This window comes from Microcaecilia unicolor, chromosome 2 (genome assembly GCF_901765095.1).
Source record: "Microcaecilia unicolor chromosome 2, aMicUni1.1, whole genome shotgun sequence".
Classification (NCBI taxonomy): Eukaryota; Metazoa; Chordata; class Amphibia; order Gymnophiona; family Siphonopidae; genus Microcaecilia; species Microcaecilia unicolor.
In genome coordinates, this window is record NC_044032.1 from 594,788,662 (window position 1) to 594,815,000 (window position 26,339).

At 44.7% G+C, this 26,339-nt stretch overlaps 1 protein-coding gene across 4 annotated transcripts in view; it reads right to left on the reverse strand.

The window, feature by feature from the left end:
* LOC115461613 overlaps positions 1-26,339 on the reverse strand; it is a 153,808-nt gene that overhangs the window by 101,263 nt on the left and 26,206 nt on the right. For all 4 annotated transcript variants that reach the window (XR_003940732.1, XM_030191575.1, XM_030191573.1 and 1 more), the window contains one exon: positions 22,319-22,552. Coding sequence is in view for 3 of the 4 variants with exons in the window: in XM_030191575.1 (XP_030047435.1) it covers positions 22,319-22,552 (234 nt within the window). In the remaining variant the exon portion in view is untranslated. The remainder of the gene's footprint in view (positions 1-22,318; positions 22,553-26,339) is intronic.

Genomic DNA, 26,339 nt, shown 5'->3' on the forward strand with positions numbered 1-26,339 from the left:
CTGAGGTAAAGGGTGAAGGCTGAGAAAACAAATTAATCTCATAGCATAGCAACAATTTTTACTGCTTTTAAGAAAATTAATTAACCCTACATTAACCAGTTCCACAATATCAAAAAATGCTTTTCATCATATATCTATAAAAATCAATGGTACCAATGAGATTATATCAAGGACATCCACTGCCTCTAACTCAAAAATTCATTGCTGTTCTTTGATAATAGAATTATTTAGAACACTTATTGAATTACAAAATATGATGGCTTTTTGAGTTAGATATGGTGGCCCCTAGTAGCCTTAATGAAGAATTGGAGTGGATGTCCTTGATAATCTGATTAGTTGAAGTACCAGATAAATCTGATGTAAGACACCATCGCCATTTTGGACAAGACCTGCTAGTGACAAATACATACGTGCCAGAAGATTTAGTAAATATTGGATCTGGATATTTACTTTTCTGCGTGATGTGTGAGAACTGACAAGGAATATCTTTATTTCAGATAATGGCTCCCTAACCTAGCTTATGCAAAACATGGTGCTCTACTGGAGGTGCTCTACTGGAGATACAAAAGTTGAAAGGCAATGGTCCGGTGAAGTGACTGAACTGAACTGTTTTGAATGCGCTTGATGAAGTCTTCACAAAACAGGTACCGCTGATTTTGGTACATATATGATTGAAAGCATTTTTTGATGTTACTCAAAAGTCTTAAATTGAACTTTAAAATTTGTTTAACTGAGAATTATCTAGTACTTTATGACCATGTTAAAGAGTACACTAATGTTGTTAATGCATGATTTTATCAAATAGTTCCCTTTGCATAAAATGGGACCTCTTGTAAACAACACATGTTTATGAATGTTAGCGCATGGTAAAACCTTTTTGAAAATCTAGGCTTAAATCAATTACATTGGTATATAATTAAATGATTGATGGAAAACTTTCAAAAAGTTTTAAAAAATGGTTTTCATCCTGTTATGGATCACCCAGTTTCTTTTAAGAGCAGCTTAGTAGTATCAATACAGAAAGCAACAACTTAAAAACAACATTTTCACATTTAGATTATAATACAGAAATAAACATGCAAGTTTTCTTTTGAAGGGCCACGGTCATATTTCCTAAAATGGGAATGGCTGCAATCTACATGTTTGCAAATCTAGAGGAAAATGGACAGGCACTACCTACTCCCACCATAAACCCAAGTAGATAAAAGCAATTTTTCTCCATTCCCTCCCCAATAGCACAAACACACAAAAACAGTTATTAGCTGTAGTCCTGGACTGCATCTCAATTTAAGAAAAACACCTCTTTCCAGATCTTACACGGTATTGCTACAAAACTGATGTAATAGTTTAGCTCACCCTGTTATGCAGCTCTACCTCTCAAACTGTAAAACAAATATAAATCCAGTCCAGAACCCTCTTGTCTGGCGGGGGGGGGGGGGGGGGGGGGGGGGTAGTCTTTATGTGTTCTTCCTTATGGGCCATTAATTAAGGGAGGGCCTGTTGGGGTCTTCATTATTACATTGTGCATTTTGAACGCATTGATTGTTCACCGTTTGTTTGCATATTTATTGGATTGGTCAATACCATTGTTTTAATACAGACCGGGGGGGGGGGGGGGGGTAATAGTACAGAAGAATTGAGATTAGGCTAGGAACGTGATCAGTACTTAGGTGCAGAGTCCAGGCTTTCAACAAGGTTTTGGAATTTTTACACATAATTGTTGTTTGCATTACTTTGGTTGTATTATGCTGGAAACTTCAATAAAAACATATTGGCCTAAATCCATTGCAGAATAGCACACTTAGGATTTAACACCTTCAAAATAAATATTAAAATCATGGAATCAAATTTGTTCCCATTTTTATAGGTTTATATTTCTTATAAAAAGAAGAAAACTCTGATGAGTAACGTTTCGAAATGGTCAGAAAAAAAAACACTCCACTTGTAACAATATCACACCGGAAGGTTTAAAGACTGCAATAAAACACATACAGGAAATAAAATTATAAGTACATAAGTAATGCCACACTGGGAAAAGACCAAGGGTCCATCGAACCCAGCATCCTGTCCACGACAGCGGCCAATCCAGGCCAAGGGCACCTGGCAAGCTTCCCAAACATACAAACATTCTATACATCTTATTCCTGGAATTGTGGATTTTTCCCAAGTCCATTTAGTAGTGGTTTATGGACTTGTCCTTTAGGAAACCGTCTAACCCCTTTTTAAACTCTGCCAAGCTAACCTTCACCACGTTCTCCGGCAATGAATTCCAGAGTTTAATTATGCGTTGGGTGAAGAAATATTTTATCCGATTTGTATTAAATTTACTACACTGTAGTTTCATCGCATGCCCCCTAGTCCTAGTATTTTTGGAAAGCGTGAACAGATGCTTCCCATCCACCTGTTCCACTCCACTCATTATTTTATATACCTTTATCATGTCTCCCCTCAGCCATCTCTTCTCCAAACTGAAAAGCCCTAACCTCCTTAGTCTTTCTTCATAGGGAAGTCATCCCATCCCCGCTTTCATTTTAGTCGCCCTTCGCTGCACCTTTTCCATAACTTAACTCTTCATACACTTATCTTCAAAGGCTTTTCCAACCGTCTCTAGGATAGCTAGCACATGTAAACCTGACAAAGAATCCTTGTTTTTGCATTATTACATTAATGCTGGACCTTTCATCCCAGGGCGCTGGATGCACCTCAACCGTTGGACAAAGGAGCCCAGACAGCACACACCAGCAGTGAAGATCCCGGATCGCAAACAGTTGTTTCCGACCTCCACTCAATGAGGAATCACCATATCCTGGAGCAACACACCTAAAATACACTATCATCCCTCCGAAACTCAACAATCTCTCCTAAATTCAACCACCATTCACACTGCTAAGGACCGAGGCCTCCCTGAGCCCTAGTACATCTGAGAATCTGAGCATCTAACCGTGAGTATACAACCTATACCTACACTGCAGCACTAAGCTGCACATAGGAAGGAACAGACAGAAGCGGTGTCAAGAGCTATAGAGCGAATGACCAGGACATAACTCTCAAACATTTGTCTCACATCGACACCAAAATGAATATAATCAAAATACTCCTAGCAACCTACTCCCTCATACTGACCTATTTAACACTATCCATTCCACTCACAGAATACAATACCATACTCATCCTCCAAAACTACCATAGACTGATCAAACACTCCACCAATCTGATTACTCACCAAACTAAAGGAAAATTATCCAACTACGTTCATCACCAACGCAATGGAAGGAACTATCACAACAGACAGACACCATCCAACGAACAACTCATAAGAATCCACACAACATAATATCCAGTAGCCCAATACCAAAATATCCAAGTGGGTTATATTAATGCTAGGTCCGTAGTTAACAAAACAACAATAATATTTGACTGGATTAATTCAGAAAACCTCGATCTTATCTTCATCACTGAAACATGGATCCACAACCAAAAGGACCCTATTATCCTCGAACTATGCCCCCCAGGCTACAAAATCACTCACTGGACCAGATTGGAAGCCGGAGGCATAGCGTTAATCCACCGAACACAATTCATTATCGAAACCATCGCCTAGTTCATAACACCCCAACTAGAAATTGCTTCACTTAGAATCCAAAGCAAATTCCTGACTGACCAACTGACCTGCGTCCTGTTTTACAAGCCGCCCGGTAACTGGAATGAAAGCCAGCGTATCTTCACATATTTCATCTCAAACACCCGTGTAAACAACTCCAATGCACTAGGTGACATAAACCTTCAACCTAGAAGACCCCAACTCAGCCAATGTATGCGAATGCACAGAATTCCTACAGTCCTGGGATCTCACATGGCCTCACATGCAATCTACCCACCACAAGGGACACAGACTGGACCTCTTTATCATATAAATTGTCATCAGATCACAACCTATCAATAACAGATACCAAATGGTCAGAAACACCGATCACTATAAACTGAACCTATCCCTAAAATGGCGAAAGAAGGGCTCATATCGCACTTCAGAACAAACAACTTAAACTATGAGAGGGCAATTAGACCCACAAACATTCTGGCAACAGATATATGACAACGATTGGACAACACGAACCGACTCCTTACACTATCTCAATCACTGGGAGGCTAGATGCAGCAGCATAATAAACGAAATGGCACCCTTAAAGAAAAGAATATCAAAAAGACAAAACTCAATGCCGTGGTTCAATGATGAACTAAAAAACCTCAAAACACAATCCAGAAAATTGGAACGAGCACGGGAAAAAACAAAAGACCAACATACATTCAATGCTTGGAAACAAATACACAGAAAATAGAAATATGCAATTAGACAAACCAAAAGGTCATACTACAAGACTAAATTAGGACCGGATAACGAAGACCTTAAAAAACTATTTCAACTCGCAAATAAGTTACTAGACACCACTCCTGTCACTACATCCAGCACTGACATCCCATCCGCAGACAAACTGGCTACCTACTTCAAGGACAAAATAACAAAATTACGCAGCACCCTTCCTCTTCACAACAACGACATTGAAAACTTCTTTGAGGACCTAGACCAAATATCAGGCGGATACCCAGCTGACCGTATTTGGCATACATTCAATCTACTCACCACCGAATCAGTCACACAAGCGATTCACAGATTCACCAACACCCACTGTAAACTGGACATATGTCCCAGTCATCTACTTAAATCCGCCCCCAGCCGATTCACTGAAGACCTCACAGCCCACCTAAACTTCACACTACAACAAGGTTTCTTCCCCAAGGAACATGGTAACATCCTATTCACCCCAATACCAAAAGACACTAAGAAAAACACAAATGATCTCACCAATTACCGCCCAGTTGTGTCTATCCCTCTAATAGTAAAACTGACGGAGAGCCTGGCGACCAAACAGCTTCGGAATACCTGGACAAGTACTCAATACTACATAACTCACAATCAGGATTCCGTTCCCACCATAGTGCCGAAACTGTCCTAATCACTCTCCTGGCCAAATTCAAGCAGGAAATAGCCACAGGTAAAAACATACGCCTCCTTCAATTCGACATGTCGAGCGCATTCGATATGGTAAACTACAACATACTACTAAGACTCCTTGATCACTTCGGGAATTGTTGGAAACATACTTAAATGGATTAAAAGCTTTCTAACCACCAGAACATACCAAGTAAAATCAAATTCAAATACATCAAAACCGTGGAAGTTAAGTTTTTTATACCCCTAGAATGATAATGTTTTATAAAAAGACTGTACCTTTGTAGGCAACCGCCTAGTTTGCTTTGATTTGTTTAAAATGCTTTCTCTTTCAGCACATAAGAGATACATTGTTAGCTTTCTTATTTGGGACCATTATCTGCGTGCAAACTTTCACAATTTATTGTTTTAAATTACCTGAATTTGAACACTTTTTTCCCTACCTTCCAAATAGCTATTGTTTTCCTCCTTATTTCAGTCACAAGAGGGATACTTCTAAATCACATATCTACAATTTAGATACTCATTGTAAACAGAATGTTACACTTTTCTCTTACTTCCTGTGTCTTTTCTCAGCCTTGTTTTGTATAAATGGGGATATGGTGCACCTCTCTGATTACTTGGTGCCATAATTTCATCTGTTATGCAAGCTATTAAATAGTTTTCTTAGGACAAGTTTACAACTTTATTTTTCTTAATTTCTACAGTTATCAATTGGATACTAATGTAATTTCATTTTCCTACTTTGCTTTTCCATAATTGTAATGTGCCTATCTAATGATTTTAAGCAAAGGGTTATCCAAAGAAGAGAAAACTACCATGATATAGATTTTAAATTTATATTTTGAATTGCAGGGAAAGATTGTATGTGAAAAGTTACAGAGATGCTCAAATAATTGATTCTTAAAGTTGATATGCCCATGTCCAGACAGTACACTTTAAGTTGGTAAACAGGTTTGTGTAAGTGCACATATGTACATGGGACATGCACATATGCACATATGTCAATGGGACGACTTCCCTATGAAGAAAGACTAAGGAGGCTAGGGCTTTTCAGTTTGGAGAAGAGATGGCTGAGGGAAGACATGATAGTGGAGTGGAACAGGTGAATGTAAAGCATCTGTTCATACTTTCCAAAAATACTAGGACTAGGGGGCATGCGATGAAACTACAGTGTGGTAAATTTAAAACAAATCGGAGAAAATTTTTCTTCACCCAACATGGAGAACGTGGTGAAGGCGGTTAACTTGGCAGAGTTTAAAAAGGGGTTAGACGGTTTTCTAAAGGACAAGTCCATAAACCACTACTAAATGGACCTGGGAAAAATCCACAATTCCAGGAATAACATGTATAGAATGTTTGTACGATTGGGAAGTTTGCCAGGTGCCCTTGGCCTGGATTGGCCGCTGTCATGGACAGGATGCTGGGCTCAATGGACCCTTGGTCTTTTCCCAGTGTGACATTACTTATGTACTTACTTATGCTAACATTTTGGGGCACACCTTATGGACTTTCTCAATGATTTTATTTTTCCTATTGAAATGTCTTCTTACATTCCTACTGTATATAAATCGCTTACATATCTCATGAATGTTTATACCTATTAAAGGCCTGAGCTTATTACTTGTTTAATCTGCTATAACATCTCTGTCTTGCCCTTCCCAGGAATTGCAAAACAGAAGGAGGGATAGCGATTCAGAAAATTGATTCAGAAAACCCGATAGTGATTCAGAAAACCCTAAAGCATTGAAAATAGGAGACAATACTACACCCATAATTGTAGTCAAGTTACAAGCTCCCACTTCCTGACTTCCTGCGTTACTCAGCGAAGTACCTGCCTCAAAATTAGGAGGCGTCTCTGACACAACAATGCAAGGAAAAGCGAGCAGGTGGGTGGCCGACAACGATATGAGTTCATTAAGATAATCCACGATGCCTTAGAGCTCCAGGATTACATTCCCCAGCAACAGATGGAGAAAATCAAGCAGCATGAACAATTCATGAGCCATAAGCAGCAGGACATGATTGCTTCCAAGAAAGGGATAAAACTTCTCGTTAAAGATGAGGCTCCAGATTCGGACTAGTCTCTTCTTCCCTATAGCCCAGACTTATTCCCTTTACTGAAACCTACAGCTGGAATTTTGTTTTGTTTATCCTATCTCAGACTGCTATCCATGACGAGATGATGCATAGTATATTGATGTCGCACAGATTGGATACACCTGAACCACTTGTAACCACTCACCTCCACCTACCCTCCTCTCCTCCTTCCTGTACACATTAATTGATTTGATTACTTTATTTTTGGTCTATTAGATTGTAAGCTCTTTGAGCAGGGACTGTCTTTCTTCTATGTTTGTGCAGCGCTGCGTACGCCTTGTAGCGCTATAGAAATGCTAAATAGTAGTAGTAGTTCGTATCTGATTTTGAATGTATCTGATTGTTATGTGTGTTCCTTCTCCAGTCTAGAACCCCAAGCTATTCCCTTTCTTTTGAATTTTGTAAACTACAATGGAATTATGTGTATGCTAAAAATGCTTCAAGATACCAAAAAGAATACTGATAAAAGTTGCCAATCCCTTAGCTTACTATTCATACATAGTAACATAGTAGATGACGGCAGAAAAAGACCTGCACGGTCCATCTAGTCTGCCCACGATAAACTGATATGTGTATACCTTACCTTGATTTGTACCTGTCTTTTTCATGGCAGAGACCGTATAAGTCTGTCCAGCAGTATTTCCTGCCTCCCAACCACCAGTCCCGCCTCCCATCACCGGCTCTGGCACAGACCCCGTATAAGTCTGCCCTCCCCTATCCTAGCCTACCTCCAGTATTTAAGACACATAATCTGTATTTGAGACATGTTTGGTAAGAAAGAGAGTTAAAAATCCCTATTTTGTAGGAAACTTGTCCCAATGTAATCCACCTTGACTTTTCAGACTTTTCTCGTCCGCGAGCAGGTGTACATTGGTACTGTGGGTATTGTGGGACTAGAACTCTATACCCGACCTTACCCTTTCACTGGCAGAGACAATGTGCTCTGGATCAGTTAGTAGTTCCAATCACTACAGCATCTCAACACAGTAATAAACTAGTTCCCTCTAAAGGTACACGGAAAGCCCCCAGTTCATTTAATGATACAATTTATATTCTATAGGTGTATCAAGGGAGGGTGCCAGATGAATTCAAAGCCCGTAATCAGATTGCTGCAGGTTTTGAATTCTCACGGTTTTGGTGGTCTAGTAGTAATAAAGAATGATGATTGAATTAATTATATTTATTATAACCAAAGACTTACAGTGGGGGAAATAAGTATTTGATCCCTTGCTGATTTTGTAAGTTTGCCCACTGACAAAGACATGAGCAGCCCATAATTGAAGGGTAGGTTATTGGTAACAGTGAGAGATAGCACATCACAAATTAAATCCGGAAAATCACATTGTGGAAAGTATATGAATTTATTTGCATTCTGCAGAGGGAAATAAGTATTTGATCCCCCACCAACCAGTAAGAGATCTGGCCCCTACAGACCAGGTAGATGCTCCAAATCAACTCGTTACCTGCATGACAGACAGCTGTCGGCAATGGTCACCTGTATGAAAGACACCTGTCCACAGACTCAGTGAATCAGTCAGACTCTAACCTCTACAAAATGGCCAAGAGCAAGGAGCTGTCTAAGGATGTCAGGGACAAGATCATACACCTGCACAAGGCTGGAATGGGCTACAAAACCATCAGTAAGACGCTGGGCGAGAAGGAGACAACTGTTGGTGCCATAGTAAGAAAATGGAAGAAGTACAAAATGACTGTCAATCGACAAAGATCTGGGGCTCCACGCAAAATCTCACCTCGTGGGGTATCCTTGATCATGAGGAAGGTTAGAAATCAGCCTACAACTACAAGGGGGGAACTTGTCAATGATCTCAAGGCAGCTGGGACCACTGTCACCACGAAAACCATTGGTAACACATTATGACATAACGGATTGCAATCCTGCAGTGCCCGCAAGGTCCCCCTGCTCCGGAAGGCACATGTGACGGCCCGTCTGAAGTTTGCCAGTGAACACCTGGATGATGCCGAGAGTGATTGGGAGAAGGTGCTGTGGTCAGATGAGACAAAAATTGAGCTCTTTGGCATGAACTCAACTCGCCGTGTTTGGAGGAAGAGAAATGCTGCCTATGACCCAAAGAACACCGTCCCCACTGTCAAGCATGGAGGTGGAAATGTTATGTTTTGGGGGTGTTTCTCTGCTAAGGGCACAGGACTACTTCACCGCATCAATGGGAGAATGGATGGGGCCATGTACCGTACAATTCTGAATGACAACCTCCTTCCCTCCGCCAGGGCCTTAAAAATGGGTCGTGGCTGGGTCTTCCAGCACGACAATGACCCAAAACATACAGCCAAGGCAACAAAGGAGTGGCTCAGGAAGAAGCACATTAGGGTCATGGAGTGGCCTAGCCAGTCACCAGACCTTAATCCCATTGAAAACTTATGGAGGGAGCTGAAGCTGCGAGTTGCCAAGCGACAGCCCAGAACTCTTAATGATTTAGAGATGATCTGCAAAGAGGAGTGGACCAAAATTCCTCCTGACATGTGTGCAAACCTCATCATCAACTACAGAAGACGTCTGACCGCTGTGCTTGCCAACAAGGGTTTTGCCACCAAGTATTAGGTCTTGTTTGCCAGAGGGATTAAATACTTATTTCCCTCTGCAGAATGCAAATAAATTCATATACTTTCCACAATGTGATTTTCCGGATTTAATTTGTGATGTGCTATCTCTCACTGTTACCAATAACCTACCCTTCAATTATGGGCTGCTCATGTCTTTGTCAGTGGGCAAACTTACAAAATCAGCAAGGGATCAAATACTTATTTCCCCCACTGTATTACCCTAGCTGAACAGTCAGAAATTCAGTTGTTGATACCACCTGGACTGGGTGGATGGACAATGTCTTTGGGAAATGGAAGACATTCATACTTTCTGGTTTTTAACCACATTCATAATTATCATTGCTGTATTCGTACTTCTTGGCTGTTGTATGATACCTTGTATTAGAAGTTTAGCACAACGATTAATTGAAACTGCTTTGAGCAAGAGAACCTACAGACCAGGCTTATGTTCTGTATGAAGAATTACTAGCTAATACCAACAATGATGATGCAGAAACCCAGTATGGGCAATTACAGATTGACCCAGCTGCTGAGGAAAGTGATGCAGAAGGAGTTGAGACCAACTCCTGTTTAGATTTGTTTTGATATGTATAATCTGCCTTTTTGTTTGAAATGCCAGGTTGTTATCCTCAGGAAGTATGAAGGGGAAGATGAAGGGGAAGGTAAATGGGAAGGTTCCATTTCATTACATATTGCTCTATGCCAATAGGAGGTTTATATGGACTGTGACCCTTAAAGACCTATCATCTCCCTAAGCTATTGCCTTAATCCCACACAGGGCTACTACTCATGCTGCATAACCATGCTTGAAACCGCCTGTGTTCACAAGGTTGTATGGCAAAGATGGGTAAGACAGGCCAGAGGTACCCATCCTGCAGAGGGAACCAAAACAGCCTTCAACCTAAGACAGACTGCAGCCGGGACACGCCTTTGAATAACTACACTTTTAAGGCGGGATACTGGTCTAGGTGCAGGACTAGACCTGGTATAGAGATACAATGCAGCACAGAGTAGGTAACCTGCATATTCTGTATACAGCAGAACATACAACTCAAGCCACCTTGCTGGACAGACTAGATGGACCATGCTGTTCTTATCCGCATTTACTATGGGGCACTTTTCTTAGCTGCAGTAAAAAGTGGCTTTAGTGTGACCTTATACAGGGCTTTCCTGCAGGTTAAAGCCACTTTTACTGCAGCCATAAAAAAAAGGATCTGTGGGGGGGGGGGGGGGGGGGGGGGGTTGTATTAATGGCCAAGCACTAAATTTTACTGTGTGAACACTTACTGTCAACCCAGACACGCTCCCTCAAAAAAAAATGTTTAATATTTTTTTGCACACAACTAGTGAATGCAGATTTGGCAGTTACCGTAGGACACCTGAATGCACCCTGCAGTACACAATTTTAGCTGTGTTAGGTACATGTTAGCACCTAAATCAGATTAGTTTAACTGCCACTATGTTACTATTTGTAGCTGCTGACTAGAATCTTTTCAGTCCTGACAACACTTGAGCCATGTACTTTTTCTGAATAAGCTGGGCTAATTGAAATTACTACTGTTAACTACAGAACAAAAGTCCTTCAAAGTCATCTCTACCAGAAACAGGAGGAATTAGTGTCTTCAGATGGAAGAGTCACTGCTATAGGATAGAGATAAGATAAGATACCAAATATTTCCTTTCACAGGACTATGCTCCCAAGGTCTCTGGAGTACACAGTACAGTCAGTTGGGGAGGAAGTGTTCTAGCAGGAGGAATTCTGGCAGGGGAGTCAGGTATGTACCTTCAGAAAGCAAATTCCCTGGTAAACCCTCTGGAATGGGGCAGATACCTATCCACAGATCCAAAAACTTTGAAGGTAGATGCTATCAAGGATTCAGTTTTATTCTCTTTTGTTTTTCTATTCCACTCAAAAGGGAGAAATCTGGTCTTACCAGATCTTCAAGGTGCAGACACCACCAAAATAAACAGTTCCAAACCCCTTCAACAGTGTGACACTTAGGGAACAAACCTTTGGCCATGCCGCAGAAGCAGCTCCATCTTATCCTTGGAGGATGGTGCCAAGAGATGACGTCAGACATCAAAGGCAGGAGTTACCAGAAGGGGGGAGAATAAGATGACTAATCTCTCAGCACAGCACCTGCCAGTAAGCCAAAGTGTTCTCTACAGTTACACGAATTGAGACTTTGCTGAAGGACACAGCCCCTCAACTTTGTCAGTGTTCTTCCAATTTGGTCGTTTAAAGAGTTCGAATAAAGTTGGAGTTTTATCTGATTAAGTTCATTGTCTCTGCTATTAAGGGATAGCCTCTACTTACATTGGAAGGAAGAGACTTTTGAAAATTCCTTAAGAATTAGGAACCTTTGAGGCATATTTTCAAAGCACTTAGCCTCCCAAAGTTCCATAGAAACCTATGGAACTTAGCCTCCCAAAGTGCTTTGAAAATATGCCTCTTTGGTTCCTCAATTTTCTTGTGACATATTTTCTATCCACAGAGATTTGATTAGGAAGTATTGTAAAGAGGTTTTGGGTTTGTCAAATTCTGAAGAAATTTCATTGGTTAAATATTATTATGTTTCAAAAAAAGCTATTATTAGAAGGTGATCAGCAGAATGTACTGAGTGAAGTGGTCCCTTCTGATAGTGTTAACTGCCTTCTTAGAGGACTCCACCGATACCATCCCAACCAGATCTACCCTGCTGGTCACATTCTTAAATACAGCAGAGAAATCAGTCGTGTTGAGATCATATTTCAAGAAAAAGTCACTTATTTTGTGGAAAGACGGTTCAGATCTTACCTGATATATCACAATCTACTCAGCTGCAGAGGAAAACGTTTGGCCCTTAAAAGCCACTTGGTTGCTAAAGGGGCCACTTTCTTCCTTTGCTTCCTTTGTTAGTGTTTGATCACATATCAGGGGAAGCAATATTTTTTTTTGATCCTTGCAACCTACGAAATATTTGCACAAATGTACTTGAAATCGGCTGGTGGAGAGTTTAGGAGCAAAATAATTATCTTGTTTGTTTGCCTTAATTGTTTTACTTCTTTTTGTTATTGTCCTTATCTTCCCTTGAAGTGGACTAGATTTTACAGGAAGATGCACTAAAAAATCATTAGAGCCCTTCCCTTACCGATTCGGTAAGGGAAGGGCATGCATCAAGGAATAGGAATGCAAATGAGCTGCTCGTTGTAGCTCACTTGCATTCTCTATTCCATTGGTAAACAGTCGCCCATGGAGCATGCGCAGAGCAGCCAAGCATTATGCTGGCTGCTCTGTGCATGCCAAGAACGTCCTTTATGGACGTGCTTCACTTTTTAAAAAAAAAGGTGAAATTAGGCCTTACCTGCTAATTTTCTTTCCTCTAGATCCTCCAGACTGTTCAAGACGCTTGGGTTATGCACTCCTACCAGCAGAGGGAGACTGCGAACACTAAAACTTCTTATACAAGTAGCCTGTGCAGACCTTCTACTAACCAGTAAAATAGTAACAAAGCAGAGGAACAAAACACCTCAACCTAAACAAAACCACTGAATCCACACTCAGATCTCCTCCCCTTAAGACGGGGGAATTCAACTGCAGATGGGCACAAACGGTACCACAAACTGCCCTTAGTAAAACTCCAGGACCCAAATCACAGGAGCCACTAGAAATATCAGCAACTGAAGTCTAAAGAAAGTATCATACTGAACTGTCCGATACACTGGGTGGGCTCTTGAATGGTCTGGAGGATCTAGAGGAAAGAAAATTAGCAGGTAAGGCCTAATTTTCCTTTCCTCAGCAATCCTCCAGACCATTCAAGACGTTTGGGACATACCAAAGCAGTAAACACATCTAAGGGTGGGACCTGCGAAGCCCAGAGGACAGGACTGCAGCTCCAAAACTGGCATCCTCCCTTGCCTGTACATCCACGCCGTAATGTTTGACAAAAGAATGCAGGGAGGACCACACCGCTGCTCTACAAATGTCCGGTGGAACAAAACCACTCTCTGCCCAAGAAGCCGCCATCCCCCTAGTGGAATGTGCCTTGAGCCCCACCGGCACCGTACGGCCATGCAATATGTAAGCCGAAGAGATGGCATCCTTCAACCACCGAGCTATAGATGCCTTAGAAGCAGCCGCTCCCTTCTTGGGCCCCCCATGAAGGACAAATAACCTGTCCGAAGACCTGAATTCCTCCAACCTGCGCAAAGTAAACCTTCAACACTCTGCGCACATCCAATTTTGCCAAACGACGCTGAGAAGCATCCCCCGTCCGGTCCCCCAAGACCGGCAATGAAATCACCTGATTGACATGAAAGGAGGATACCACCTTAGGCAAAAACAAAGGGACTGGATGCAGCGAAACCTTTTCCTTAGAAAACCACAGAAACGGAGGCCTACATGAAACAGCCTGAAGTTCCGAAATCATGCGAGCCGACGATATAGCTACCAAAAAGACCACCTTCATAGTAAGGTCTTTTATCGAACAAGACTCCAAGGGCTCAAAAGGGGAACCCGCCAAAGAGTCAAGAATGATATTAAGATCCCACTGAGGAACTACCGGCCGCTGAGGAGGACGAAGCAACTTCACCCCCCTCAAAAAATGGACCACATCCGGGGAAAACGCAACCGACCTGCCTTGCACCTTACCCCAAAAACACGCCAAAGCAGCCAGCTGCACCTTCAAAGATGACAATGAAAAGCCCTTCTCAAAACCATCCTGCAAGAAATCTAAAATGCACGACACAGAAGCTGTCGAAGGGACACATGCCTGGTCCCCACACCAATCTTCAAATATGCGCCACACACGCACATAGGCCAAAGATGTCGAACGTTTGCGAGACTGCAGCATCGTCTGAATCACCTGAGGAGAAAACCCTTTCCTTCTCAACCATTCCCTCTCAAGGGCCACACCGTAAAAGAGAACCGAGCCGGATCCGGCATGACAACTGGACCCTGACACAACAGCACCGAGCCCCCCAGCCGCAGAGGCTCACCTTCTAACAGGTGCATCAGATCCCCGAACCACGGCTGATGCGGCCAATTCAGAGCCACCAACAACACCGGACCCCCATGACATTCTACCCTCTGGAGGATACAACCTATCAAGGGCCACGGTGGAAATACGTACAGCAACACCCGCTGAGGCCACGGAAGGACCAACGCATCGATCCCTTCCGCTCGTGGATCCAGACGCTGACTGAAATACCGAGGAACCTGAGCATTCTGTGCCGACAACATTAGATCCACTACTGGCATTCCCCACTTTAGAACTATCTAGTCGAACACCGACCAGTGCAGAGACCATTCTCCGGGGTCCAACATGTGTCTGCTCAGAAAATCCGCATTCACGTTCTCCACCCCGGCCACGTGCGCCGCCGAAATCTGCACTAGATGCCCTTCCGCCCAATTCATGAGCAGAGCCATCTCGATTGCCAACCGCGGACTCTTTGTACCGCCCAGCCGGTTGACATACGCTACCGCTGTCGCGTTGTCGGACATGACTCTTACCGCCTTTCCGACCACACTTGAGCGAAACACCAACAGAGCTAGCCGAATCGCCCTTGTCTCCAACCGGTTGATAGACCACTGAGCTTCCTCCGTCGACCACCGCCCCTGCGCGGACCAACCGAGACACTGAGCTCCCCAGCCCAGCAGACTGGCATCCGTTACCAGAATCACCCACTGAGGAGGTTCCAACGGCATGCCCTTTTTCAGATGGGCCGAGCACAGCCACCACTGGAGACTGCGCCGAGGAGCCCCCCTCAATGGCAACCGCAACTCCAAACTGTGTACCTGGGGAGAAAACTGGGACAACAGGGACAACAAGCTGACACATATGCACCCTGGCCCATGGTACTACCTCTATTGTCGCCGCCATGAGGCCCAGAACCCGAAGGTACATTCGAACCGTCGGACTCTGAATGGACATTAACAGCCGGACCTGCTGCTGAAGAGAGGCGATCCGAGAATCCGGCAGAAAAACACGACCCACTGCCGTATCGAACCGCACTCCCAAGTACTCCAGACTCTGCGATGGGATCAACTGACTTTTGACTACATTCACTACCCATCCGAGCAATTCCAAAAACGCGACCACCTGAGCCCATCGCCGCAACACTGTGAACCAGATACTTCGCCCGGATCAACCAGTCGTCCAGATACGGATGCACCATAATTCCCTGCCTCCGCAAAGCTGCTGCTACCACCACCATTATCTTGGAGAAGGTGCGTGGTGCCGTTGCCAGACCAAAAGGCAGAGCACAGAACTGAAAGTGCCTCCCTAAAACAGCAAAACAAAGGAAACGCTGATGGGCCTCTCGAATCGGCACGTGCAGATACGCTTCCGTGAGATCCAGTGACGTGAGAAATTCTCCCAGACGAACAGCCACTATGACCGAGCGCAGAGTCTACATGCGGAAGGATGGCACCTTGAGCGCCCTACTGATTCTCTTGAGATCTAAAATGGGTCGAAACTGGTCCTCCTTCTTCGGCACCACAAAGTAAATGGAATAACAACCGATTCCCTGCTCGTGCTGAGGAACGGGTACCACAGCTCCCAACTGGATTAAGCGACCCAGAGTCTCTTGAATAGCCTTTAACTTGACTCGAGAGTGACAAGGAGAGGGAAGAAACAGATCCGGCAGCGGGTGCTCGAACTCGAGCGCATAATCGTTGCGAACGACCTCCAGCACCCACTGGTCTGAAGTAATTTGGGTCCACCCCTCACAAAACAGACGAAGTCGCGCCCCGACCTTCACACCTTCATAAGGAGGACTTATTACCATTTCCGGCACCTCCGGAGGAGTCCCGACCTCTTCGACGACCCCCTCGAAAGAACTGGGTCCGCTGGAAAAATAGGCTTTTAGAAGGAGATACAAATCTGCCCAGTCTGTACCGCCTTGTGTCCTTAAACCGACCTCTAGCCGAACCCCCTCGACTAGCCAACTTAGGCCGTAACTCCGGCAACCATGAGACCTTGGTATCCCCAAGACCACTCATCAGTTTATCCAAGTCCTCTCCAAACAACATAGAACCCTTGAAAGGTAGAGAACACAACTTTGCTTTAGAGGCCGCATCTGCCACCCAGCCCCTAAGCCAAAGAGCCCTGCGAGCCGTCACCGCCAGAGCCATATTCTTAGCCGAAGCCCTTAGCAAATCATACAGGGTGTCTGCCAAAAACGAAGACCCCATCTCCAATTTGGCCAGCTCCTGAACCAAACCAGTCCTATCTAACGCAGGCTCATCCAAGAGCTTCTCCGCCCAACGGAAACAAGCTCTGGCTACCAAGCCTCCACACACAGAGGTTTGCAAGGCCAAAGCCGACAAATCAAAGCTGCGCTTCAGAAAGGACTCTAGCTTCCTATCCTGAGGATCCCGTAAGGCTGTACCGCCATCCACCGGAATGGCCGTAGCCTTAGTAACCGCTGTAACCACTGCATCCACAGTAGGTGGTTTCAGCAGGGCCAAATCTTCTGGAGTCAAGGAATACAGCCACACCATAGCCCTAGATACCTTACAAGCCGCCTCCGGCACAGACCATTCCTGAAAAAACATTTCTCTAATGTTTGAATTCATGGGAAAGGAACGGGAGGCTCTCCGAATCCCCTTAACCAAGGGATCTACCTGAGGTCCCTCCACAGAGGGAGTGACCGCCCAAACTTCAAAGTAAAGATTACCTGATCAATGAGCTCTAACAACTCTTCCTTATGAAAAATGCAAACAACTGAAGAATCTTCCCCAGGCCTTAGCCCATTCTGATCCTCAGACTCATCTAAGAGATCCTCCTCTCCTGGGTCACTCTAACCTCCAAACCAGACAGAGAAAGTATCTCCATAGGCTCCGAAATATCCACCCGCGGGCGCTTAACTCCCACTGAGCTAGCAGCCTCCAGGGAACAAACAGCCTGAGAGGGGCCAGCTCTCCAGGCATTATACAGAGACCAAACAAACTCAGGAGGGAAACCAGACCCCCCCCCCCCCGACGCTGCTGAAGCCCCAACAATATTTCCTGTAGTCTCCACGACGGACCCCCCCTTGCTCCCGCGGCGGCAGGTCCATCGCGTGATTCGCGGCTAAACTAGGCGCGCTTTGTGCCACACACGGGTCTCCCGGCGCCGGTATGGAATGCACGGCCAAAAGGGCCGCGCTTCCCGCCAAAAACGGCTCCGTCGAGGCCGACCCGGTACGCGCAGCCAAAATAGCCGCGTTTCCCACCAAAACCGGCCCCGCCGTTGCCAGCCCGGAATGTGCGGTCAAATTGCCGCCCAACACCTCCGCCGACTCAGGGGAAAGCACGGGGGGCAAGAGCACTGACAACGTAGGCTCCCCACAAAATTTACATTGGCCACCTTTCACTTCAACACCGCGCTTCGCACAAAACTGACACCTCGCCGTGAACACAATAAAAACAAACAGTTGCTTTGTGCTCTGACAGACTAATAGGCAAAAATGCCTAAGGCAAGAACACCCTTGAAGACGTTTTATCTCTGGACTGCCACAAGAACGGCCAAAATAGCCACCTTTTTTTTTTTTAAACCTCGTTGCCTACACGCCTCAAGGGTACAGAACAAGGTCTGTAGCCGAGGTCAAGCAGTCCTCCAGAGGAAGAGCACAGGGGGAGGGACCCGGCCACCCGGGTGTGACACCCCACAGGGAATAAGAAGCCCCTTAGGACTTACAACCTGTAATAGAGATCCAAGTGTGGGTTCTCTAACATTTACAACCCAACCTAGAAACCCCCAAATGGGCCTACCAGACTGAGTACACTGCACAGGCTGCACACTTCTACCCTCTGCTCAGACTGAGAAAATACTGGTTAGTAGAAGGTCTGCACAGGCTACTTGTATAAGAAGTTTTAGTGTTCTCAGTCTCCCTCTGCTGGTAGGAGTGCATAGCCCAAGCATCTTGCACGGTCTGGAGGATTGCTGAGGAACAAAACTTTAAAAACCTGTACCTCGGAAAGCTGTACAGCAACAGCAAGAGAGGGCTCAGCAGTTCCCCTTTCACAGGACAGACGCCAGAGGGTGGTGGTGAATGGAATTCGCTCGGAGGAGCGAAAGGTAAGTAGTGGAGTGCCTCAAGGGTTAGAAGGTAAAGTTTGCCTTTTGCGGATGATACTAAGATCTGTAACAGAGTGGACACCCCGGAGGGAGTGGAAAACATGAAAAAGGACCTACGGAAGCTAGAAGAATGGTCTAAGGTTTGGCAATTAAAATTCAATGCGAAGAAATGTAAAGTTATGCACTTAGGAAGTAGAAATCCACGGGAGACGTATGTGTTAGGCAGGGAGAGTCTGATAGGTACGGGCGGAGAGAGGGATCTTGGGGTGATAGTATCTGAGGATTTGAAGGCGACGAAACAGTGTGACAAGGCGGTGGCCGTAGCTAGAAGGTTGTTAGACTGTATAAAGAGAGGTGTGACCAGCAGAAGAAAGGGGGTGTTGATGCCCCTGTATAAGTCGTTGGTGAGGCCCCACCTGGAGTATTGTGTTCAGTTTTGGAGGCCATATCTTGCTAAGGATGTAAAAAGAATTGAAGCGGTGCAAAGAAAAGCTACGAGAATGGTATGGGATTTCCGTTACAAGACGTATGAGGAGAGACTTGCTGAACTAAACATGTATACTCTGGAGGAAAGGAGAAACAGGGGTGATATGATACAGACGTTCAGTATTAATCCGCAAACGAACCTTTTCCGGAGATGGGAAGGTGGTAGAACGAGAGGACATGAAATGAGATTGAAGGGGGGCAGACTCAAGAAAAATGTCAGGAAGTATTTTTTCACAAAGAGAGTAGTGGATGCCTGGAATGCCCTCCCGCGGAAGGTGGTGGAAATGAAAACGGTAACGGAATTCAAACATACGTGGGATAAGCATAAAGGAATCCTGTGCCAAAGGAATGGATCCTCAGGAGCTTAGTCAAGATCGGGAGGCGGGGCTGGTGGTTGGGAGGCGGGGATAGGGCTGGGCAGACTTATACGGTCTGTGCCAGAGCCGGTGGTGGGAAGCAGGACTGGTGGTTGGGAGGCGGGGATAGTGCTGGACAGACTTGTACGGTCTGTGCCAGAGCTGGTGGTTGGGAGGCAGGGCTGGTGGTTGGGAGGTGAGGATAGTGCTGGGCAGACTTATACGGTCTGTGCCTGTGCCAGAGCCGGTGGTTGGGAGGTGGGGCTGGTGGTTGGGAGGCAGGGATAGTGCTGGGCAGACTTATACGGTCTGTGCCCTGAAGAGCACAGGTACAAATCAAAGTAGGGTATACACAAAAAGCAGCAAATATGAGTTATCTTGTTGGGCAGACTGGATGGACCGTGCAGGTCTTTTTCTGCCGTCATCTACTATGTTACTATGTTACAGGCTCCCTCCCTCCGTGTGTGATCGGGATCCAAGAAGAAGGCACAGCTCCCTCCTCCAGGTCTATCTGAAAAGCTGCACAGCCACAGCAAGGGAGGGCTCAGCAGTTCCCCTTTCACAGGCTCCCTCCCTCCGTGTGTGATCGGGATCCAAGAAGAAGGTACAGCTCCCTCCTCCAGGTCTATCTCAGCCAATCACAGCGCGGTTAGCTCGGCTAAACGCGTTTTGATTGGCTCAGGGACTTCCAGGTCTCAGCTGAGTGAAGCACTGCCAAAAAGACATTTTATTATTGCGGGGGGGGGGGGGGGGGGGGGGGGGGAATGACGGCCAAAATGGATGCCCATCCCAAAAAAATAACGTCTATTTTGGCCGTTATTCCCCCCTGCAATAATAAAAACGTCTTTTCTGGCAGTGCTTCACTCAGCTCAGAAACCAGGAAGTCTCTGAGCCAATCACAACGCGTTTAGCCGAGCTGACCGCGCTGTGATTGGCTCAGAGACTTCCTGGTCTCTCAGCTGTGAAGCACTACCAAAAAAGACGTTTTTATTATTAAAAAGGGGGGAATGACGGCCAGAATGGCCAGCCATCCAAAAAAAAAAGTCCATTTTGGCCGTCATTCCCCCCTTGCAATAATAAAAACGTTTTTTGTTTTGGCAGTGCTTCACAGCTGAGACCAGGAAGTCTCTGAGCCAATCACAGCACGTTTAGCTTGGCTAAATGCATTGTGATTGGCTCAGAGACTTCATGGTATCTGAGCTGAGTGAAGCACTGCCAGAAAAGACATTTTTATTATTCGAGGGTTGAATGATGTCCAAAAAAGAGCCTGCAGCATCGGAGCCTGTTTGTCTTTTTTTATATATATATAGTGTAGAACAGCCATAATGGCTGTCCATGACAAGCACTTGGCTGTTTTTGCCCCCCTCTCCCCCCGATTTTTTTTTTTTACATTTTAATAATTTTTCCAATCCCCCACAGACCTCTCGTTAGATTTTCCAGCGTTAAGGCAATCGGAAAAGGTTAGTGCATCTCATTACAATGGCATTTCTACACAATTTGCTCATCTGCATTCCGTTTTCATTAGCTGCTACCGTGTTCGGAAAAAAGTCTTTAGTGCATGCCAGGGTTTACTACTTGTTCGTTAATGGCTCTTTAAGGGCTCGTTAAGTTTAGTGCATCTGGCCCTTAGTTTTGTATTTCTTTGTTTTCCTTTTTTCTTGTAATTCTGTAGTTTGAGCAATATAGTGGAATTCCAGTGTTTTTTTCTTTATTGGATTATAAGAAATTGTAATTTTCATAAAAGCACAAATTTCAAAAAATTACTACAGTTAGTATGCATTTCTTCCAAGACATTTCAATAGCATCTTTTCTGGAGGATTAAAGTCCTATATGAACCTACATTCTTTGAGTTTATGCCAACAATCAATACTTTCATCACTTTTCCTTCAGTTCCTTTTCTTTGCTTAGCCTTATTCTCGCCAGTGATCACAATTTTAAATTTAATCAATGCAAATGTTTTGTAGGTTTAAATACTAATTTGTTATGTGTAGATAAAGGACATTTTTAAACGTTTTACCGATGCAAACATTTTTAAATGTTATTACCAATATACGCCTACTAGTAAAAAAAAGGCCCATTTCTGAGACCAATGAAACAGACGCTAGTAAGGTATTTGTTTTCTGCAATTAATGTTTTGAAAGGGATATTTAGGATAATTGTGTTGTCATGGTAATGATTAATTTATATTTTTGTGTTGTGTGTAATAGTTTTTGGGGGTTTTTTTAATTTGTTTTTTTGTTGTATTGGTTTTAATGTTATTTGGTGGCACAGTTGTTTTCTGTGTGTCTAATGTTCTGTCAGAAATGAAACGGGCGCTAGCCAGGTTTTCCTGAGTGTATGTTTGAGATGGAGTGTGTGTCAGAGAGAGAATGAGAGAGACAGTCTGTGTCTGTGTTTGTGTGAGAGAAAGAGTGTGTGTGAGAGACAAAGTGTCTGTGTGTGTGAGACAGAAAGAGTGTGTGTGAGAGACAAAGTGTCTGTGTGTGTGAGACAGAGACATAGAGTGTGATAGACAGAGAGTGTGTCAGAGTGTTTATGAGAGACAGAGAGTGAGTGAGTCCCCTGCAGCAACCCATGTCCAGTGACCCTCCTCTCCCCTGCTCCCTCTGCAGCCACCCATGTCCAGGGACCCTCTGTTTTGTTTCTCCTCTATTCTGTCATCCTCTCCTCCTCCTCCCCCCTTCCCCCATATCACACAAAAGCTTTACTACGCATGCACAAGTGTTATAGAGCTCTGGAATTTTCACCTTAAGAAAGCATTCTGGATCACATTCATCCACAATCTCTTCACAGTCCTTCAGGAAGTTCTCAATTGTTTTCTTGTGACCGTCTTTCATCTGTTTCCAAACCTGATGTTCTTTTATTTTCTTACTGTTCCCATTTTCAAGTTCTTTTAGCAGATGTTCCTTTTTCAAATCTAAAAGTCTATAAATTTCATCAAACTGAGTTGTGATCATAGCATTTATATCCTTTGAAATTCCCTAAACATCAAAAAGAGAAAAAAAACAGAGTGTAAACAGTACTAAGCAGAGCTAAAAAAAAAAAACACACAGAAATCTTATTATAGTACACCTAGAAAAAAAAAATACAATATACACAGTCTTATCATACCTCTCAACTGAAAAAATTTACTGTGGAAAAATGAAACTTTCATATTTTATTCTTGTCCAAAAGGAACAAGAGAGGACATCAAAAGACAAAATAGATTTGTGGCATTTCAAAAAGGATGTGTGGATAATACAGCTATGCTAATATCTATATACATTAACTTCAGAAACAGCAGAGATAGTTACCTGTAACAGATATTCTCATTCATTCTTACACGTGGGTGACATCATCCATGTTGCCTGGCGCAGAATGCTTGAAATATAATACAGCTTTAAGACATGCATCAGCGTCCTCACCTCGCATGCGCAAGTGCCTTTCTGCCCACCACGAGAGTGCGGGACCAACATTGCAATAGTATAGGAGACAACTCCAAGGGAAGGTGGGAAGGTATGTGAGAATGAATGGCCTACTGTCCTCTGAGAATACCTGCTACAGGTATTCTCCAAAGACAAGCAGGCCATGTTCTCATATGTGGGAATTCCTAGCTACCAGGCTCACCAAACACAAAAGTAGGACCTTGCAATGGCAAGGTCAAAAAAACAAATTAACCTGAAACACACACACACACACAGTGTGAAACTGCAGCCTCGAACAGAACAAAACGGGCCTGGGGAGTGGAGTTGGGTTCTAGTCCCTAAATAAATTCTGCAGAAATGTCTGTCCAAACTGACAAGATATGAACACGTGGATTGATGACCATGTTAGAGCCTGTAAGTGGGCTACCGACGCAGCCATGGCTCTGACATTGTGAGCCTTGACATGACCCTCCAGGTTCAGCCCAGCCTAGGCATAAGTGAAAGAAATGACATCTGCCAGCAAATTAGAGATTGTGCATTTCCCGATGGTGACCCCCATCCTGTTGAGATCAAAAGAAACAAAAGGTTGGGCAAAAAGTCTGTAGGGCCTTGTCCGCTCCACGTAAAAGGCCAATGCTCGCTTGCAGTCCAAAGTGTGCAAGGTGCTTTCACCAGGGTAGGCATGAGGTCAGGGAAAGAATGTTGGCAAGACAAACGAATAGATAAGATGGAACTCCGACACAACTTTTGGCAAGAACTTTGGGTGCATGCGGAGGACCTCTCTGTTGTGATGAAAACTAGTATAAGGTGCAACCACTACTAAAGCCTGAAGCTCACCACCTCTATGAGCAGAAGTAACAGCCACCAAAAAGATGATCTTCTAGGTCAAGTACTTCAGATGGCAGGAATTCAGTAGCTCGAAAGGAGCTCTCATCAGCTGGGTGAGAATGTCATTGAGATCCCATGACACAGGTGGAGGTAGGACAGGGGGCTTTCACAAAAGCAAACCTCTCATGAAGCAAACTAAAGGCTGTCCAGAAATGAACTTACCCTCTACACATTGATGGTAAGCACTAATGGCACCAAGGTCTTATGGAGTTGGTCTTGAGATCAGACTAGGAAAGGTGTAGAAAGTATTCAAGCAGGGTCTCTGTAGGGCTGGAAATAGGATCTAGGGCCTTGCCCTCACACCAGATGGAAAACCTCCTCCATATAAAAGAGTAACAGCTCTTAGTGGAATTTTCCTGGAAGCCAGCAAGACACGGGAGACGCACTCAGGAAGATTCAAGGAAGCACATTCTAAGCTCTGAACATCCAGGCTGCGAGGGCCAGAGACCAGAGGTTGAGATGCAGAAGAGATCCCTTGTTCTGCGTGATAAGGGTCGGAAAACACTCCAATCAACAGGGTTCTTCGGAGGATAACTTCAGAAGAAGAGAGAGCCATATCTACCTGTCGTGCCCAATAAGGTGCGATTAAGATCATGGTCCTTTGGTCTTGCTTGAGTTTCAGCAAAGTCTTCCCCACAAGAGGAATGGGAAGGTACGCACACAGAAGACCTGTCCCTCAATGCAGGAAAAAGACATCTGATGCTAGTCTGTAGTGGGCCTGAAGTCTGGAACAGAACTGAGGGGCTTTGTGATTCATGTGAGTAGCAAAAAGATTCACCGAAGGGATGCCCCACGCTTGGAAGATCTCACGAGCAACACCCATGCGGAGAGACCACTCATGCGGTTGCATAACCCTGCTCAGCCTGTCAGGCAGACTTGTTTTTGCCCACCAGATATGTGGCTCGAAGGAACATGCTGTGCTGGCGAGCCCAGTGCCACATCCGGACAGCCTCCTGACACAGAGGGCGTGGTCCGGTGCCTCCCTGCCTGCTTGTTGGTGTAATACATGGCAAACTCATTGTCTGTTTGAATGAGCACAATTTGGTGAGACAGCTAATCCCTGAAAGCCTTTACAGCGTTCCATTTCACCCGGAGCGCTAGAAGATTGATCTGAAGATCTGTTTTCTGAGCAGATCCAGCTTGAGTGTGAAACCCATCCACATAAGCTCCCCAACCCAGGAAGAGATGCATCCATCGTCAACACCTTTTGAGGCTGAGGAATTTGGAATGGAAGTGCTAGAATCAAACTGTATAGTGGAGGAGTGGCCTAGTGGTTAGAGTGGTGGACTTTGGTCCTGGGGAACTGGGTTCGATTCCCACTGCAGGCACAGGCAGCTCCTTGTGACTCTGGGCAAGTCACTTAACCCTCCACTGCCCCAGGTACAAATAAGTACCTGTATATAATATGTAAGCTGCATTGAGCCTGCTATAAGTGGGAAAGCGCGGGGAACAAATGTAATAAAAATAAAATATAGAATGCTCCACCTGGACACCCGGATGACATCATCTAGATCGCCCGTAATTTGGCACCAGTGGGAGGCTAGAGTCCTTTAGGCTGATCTCATATGAAGGCATGTCCTTGGTGTCACATTAACTGTGGAAGACATGTGGTCCAACAACCTCAACATCTGCTGAGCCATGACCTGCTGAGAAGCTCAAATCTGAGAAGCCAGAGCGATCAGAGTGTGTGCTCTCGGCTCCAGGAGAAAGGCTCGAACCTTCTGTACATCAGGCATGACTCCAATGAATTCCAATTGGTGGGCAGGGAAAAGATGGGACTTGGGATAGTTTAAAACAAACCCTAGTGGCTCTAGTATCCAAATAGTCCTATCCCCCAACGTGCTCTTCAACAGCCAATCCTCGAGGTAAGGGAACGCATGGACTTCCAGTCTGTTTAGCGACGAGACATTTGGTAAATACCCTGGGAGCTGACGCGAGCTCAAAGGGCGACATGCGGTATTGGTAGTGATGTGTTCCCAGTCAAAATTATAGATACTTCCAGTGGGCTGGAACTTAGTATCAGCATGCGAGTACATACATCCTTTAAGTCCAGAGCGCATAGCCAATCGTTATCCTGAATCATGGGTAGGAGGGTGCCCAGGGAAACCATCTTGAACTTTTCTTTGACCAGGAATTTGTTCAGGGCCCTTAGGTCTAGGATGGGACATATCCCCCGTCTTCTTCTGCATGAGAAAGTACCTGGAATAGAATAACCATCCTTCCTCCCCTGGTAGAATGGGCTTGACAGCAGGGGCCTTCAGAAGGGCTGAGAGTTCCTCTGCTAGTACCTGCTCGTGCTGACAGCTGAAGTAATGAGCTCTCAGCAGGCAATCTGGAGGTTCGAGAAGCCAATTTAGGGAATATCTGAGACGGACTATTTGGAGAACCCACAGGTCGGAGGTTATAAGAGGCCACCTTTCTTAAAAATCTTCAGCCTCCCCCTGACTGGTAAAGTCATCCAGTACAGACACTGACA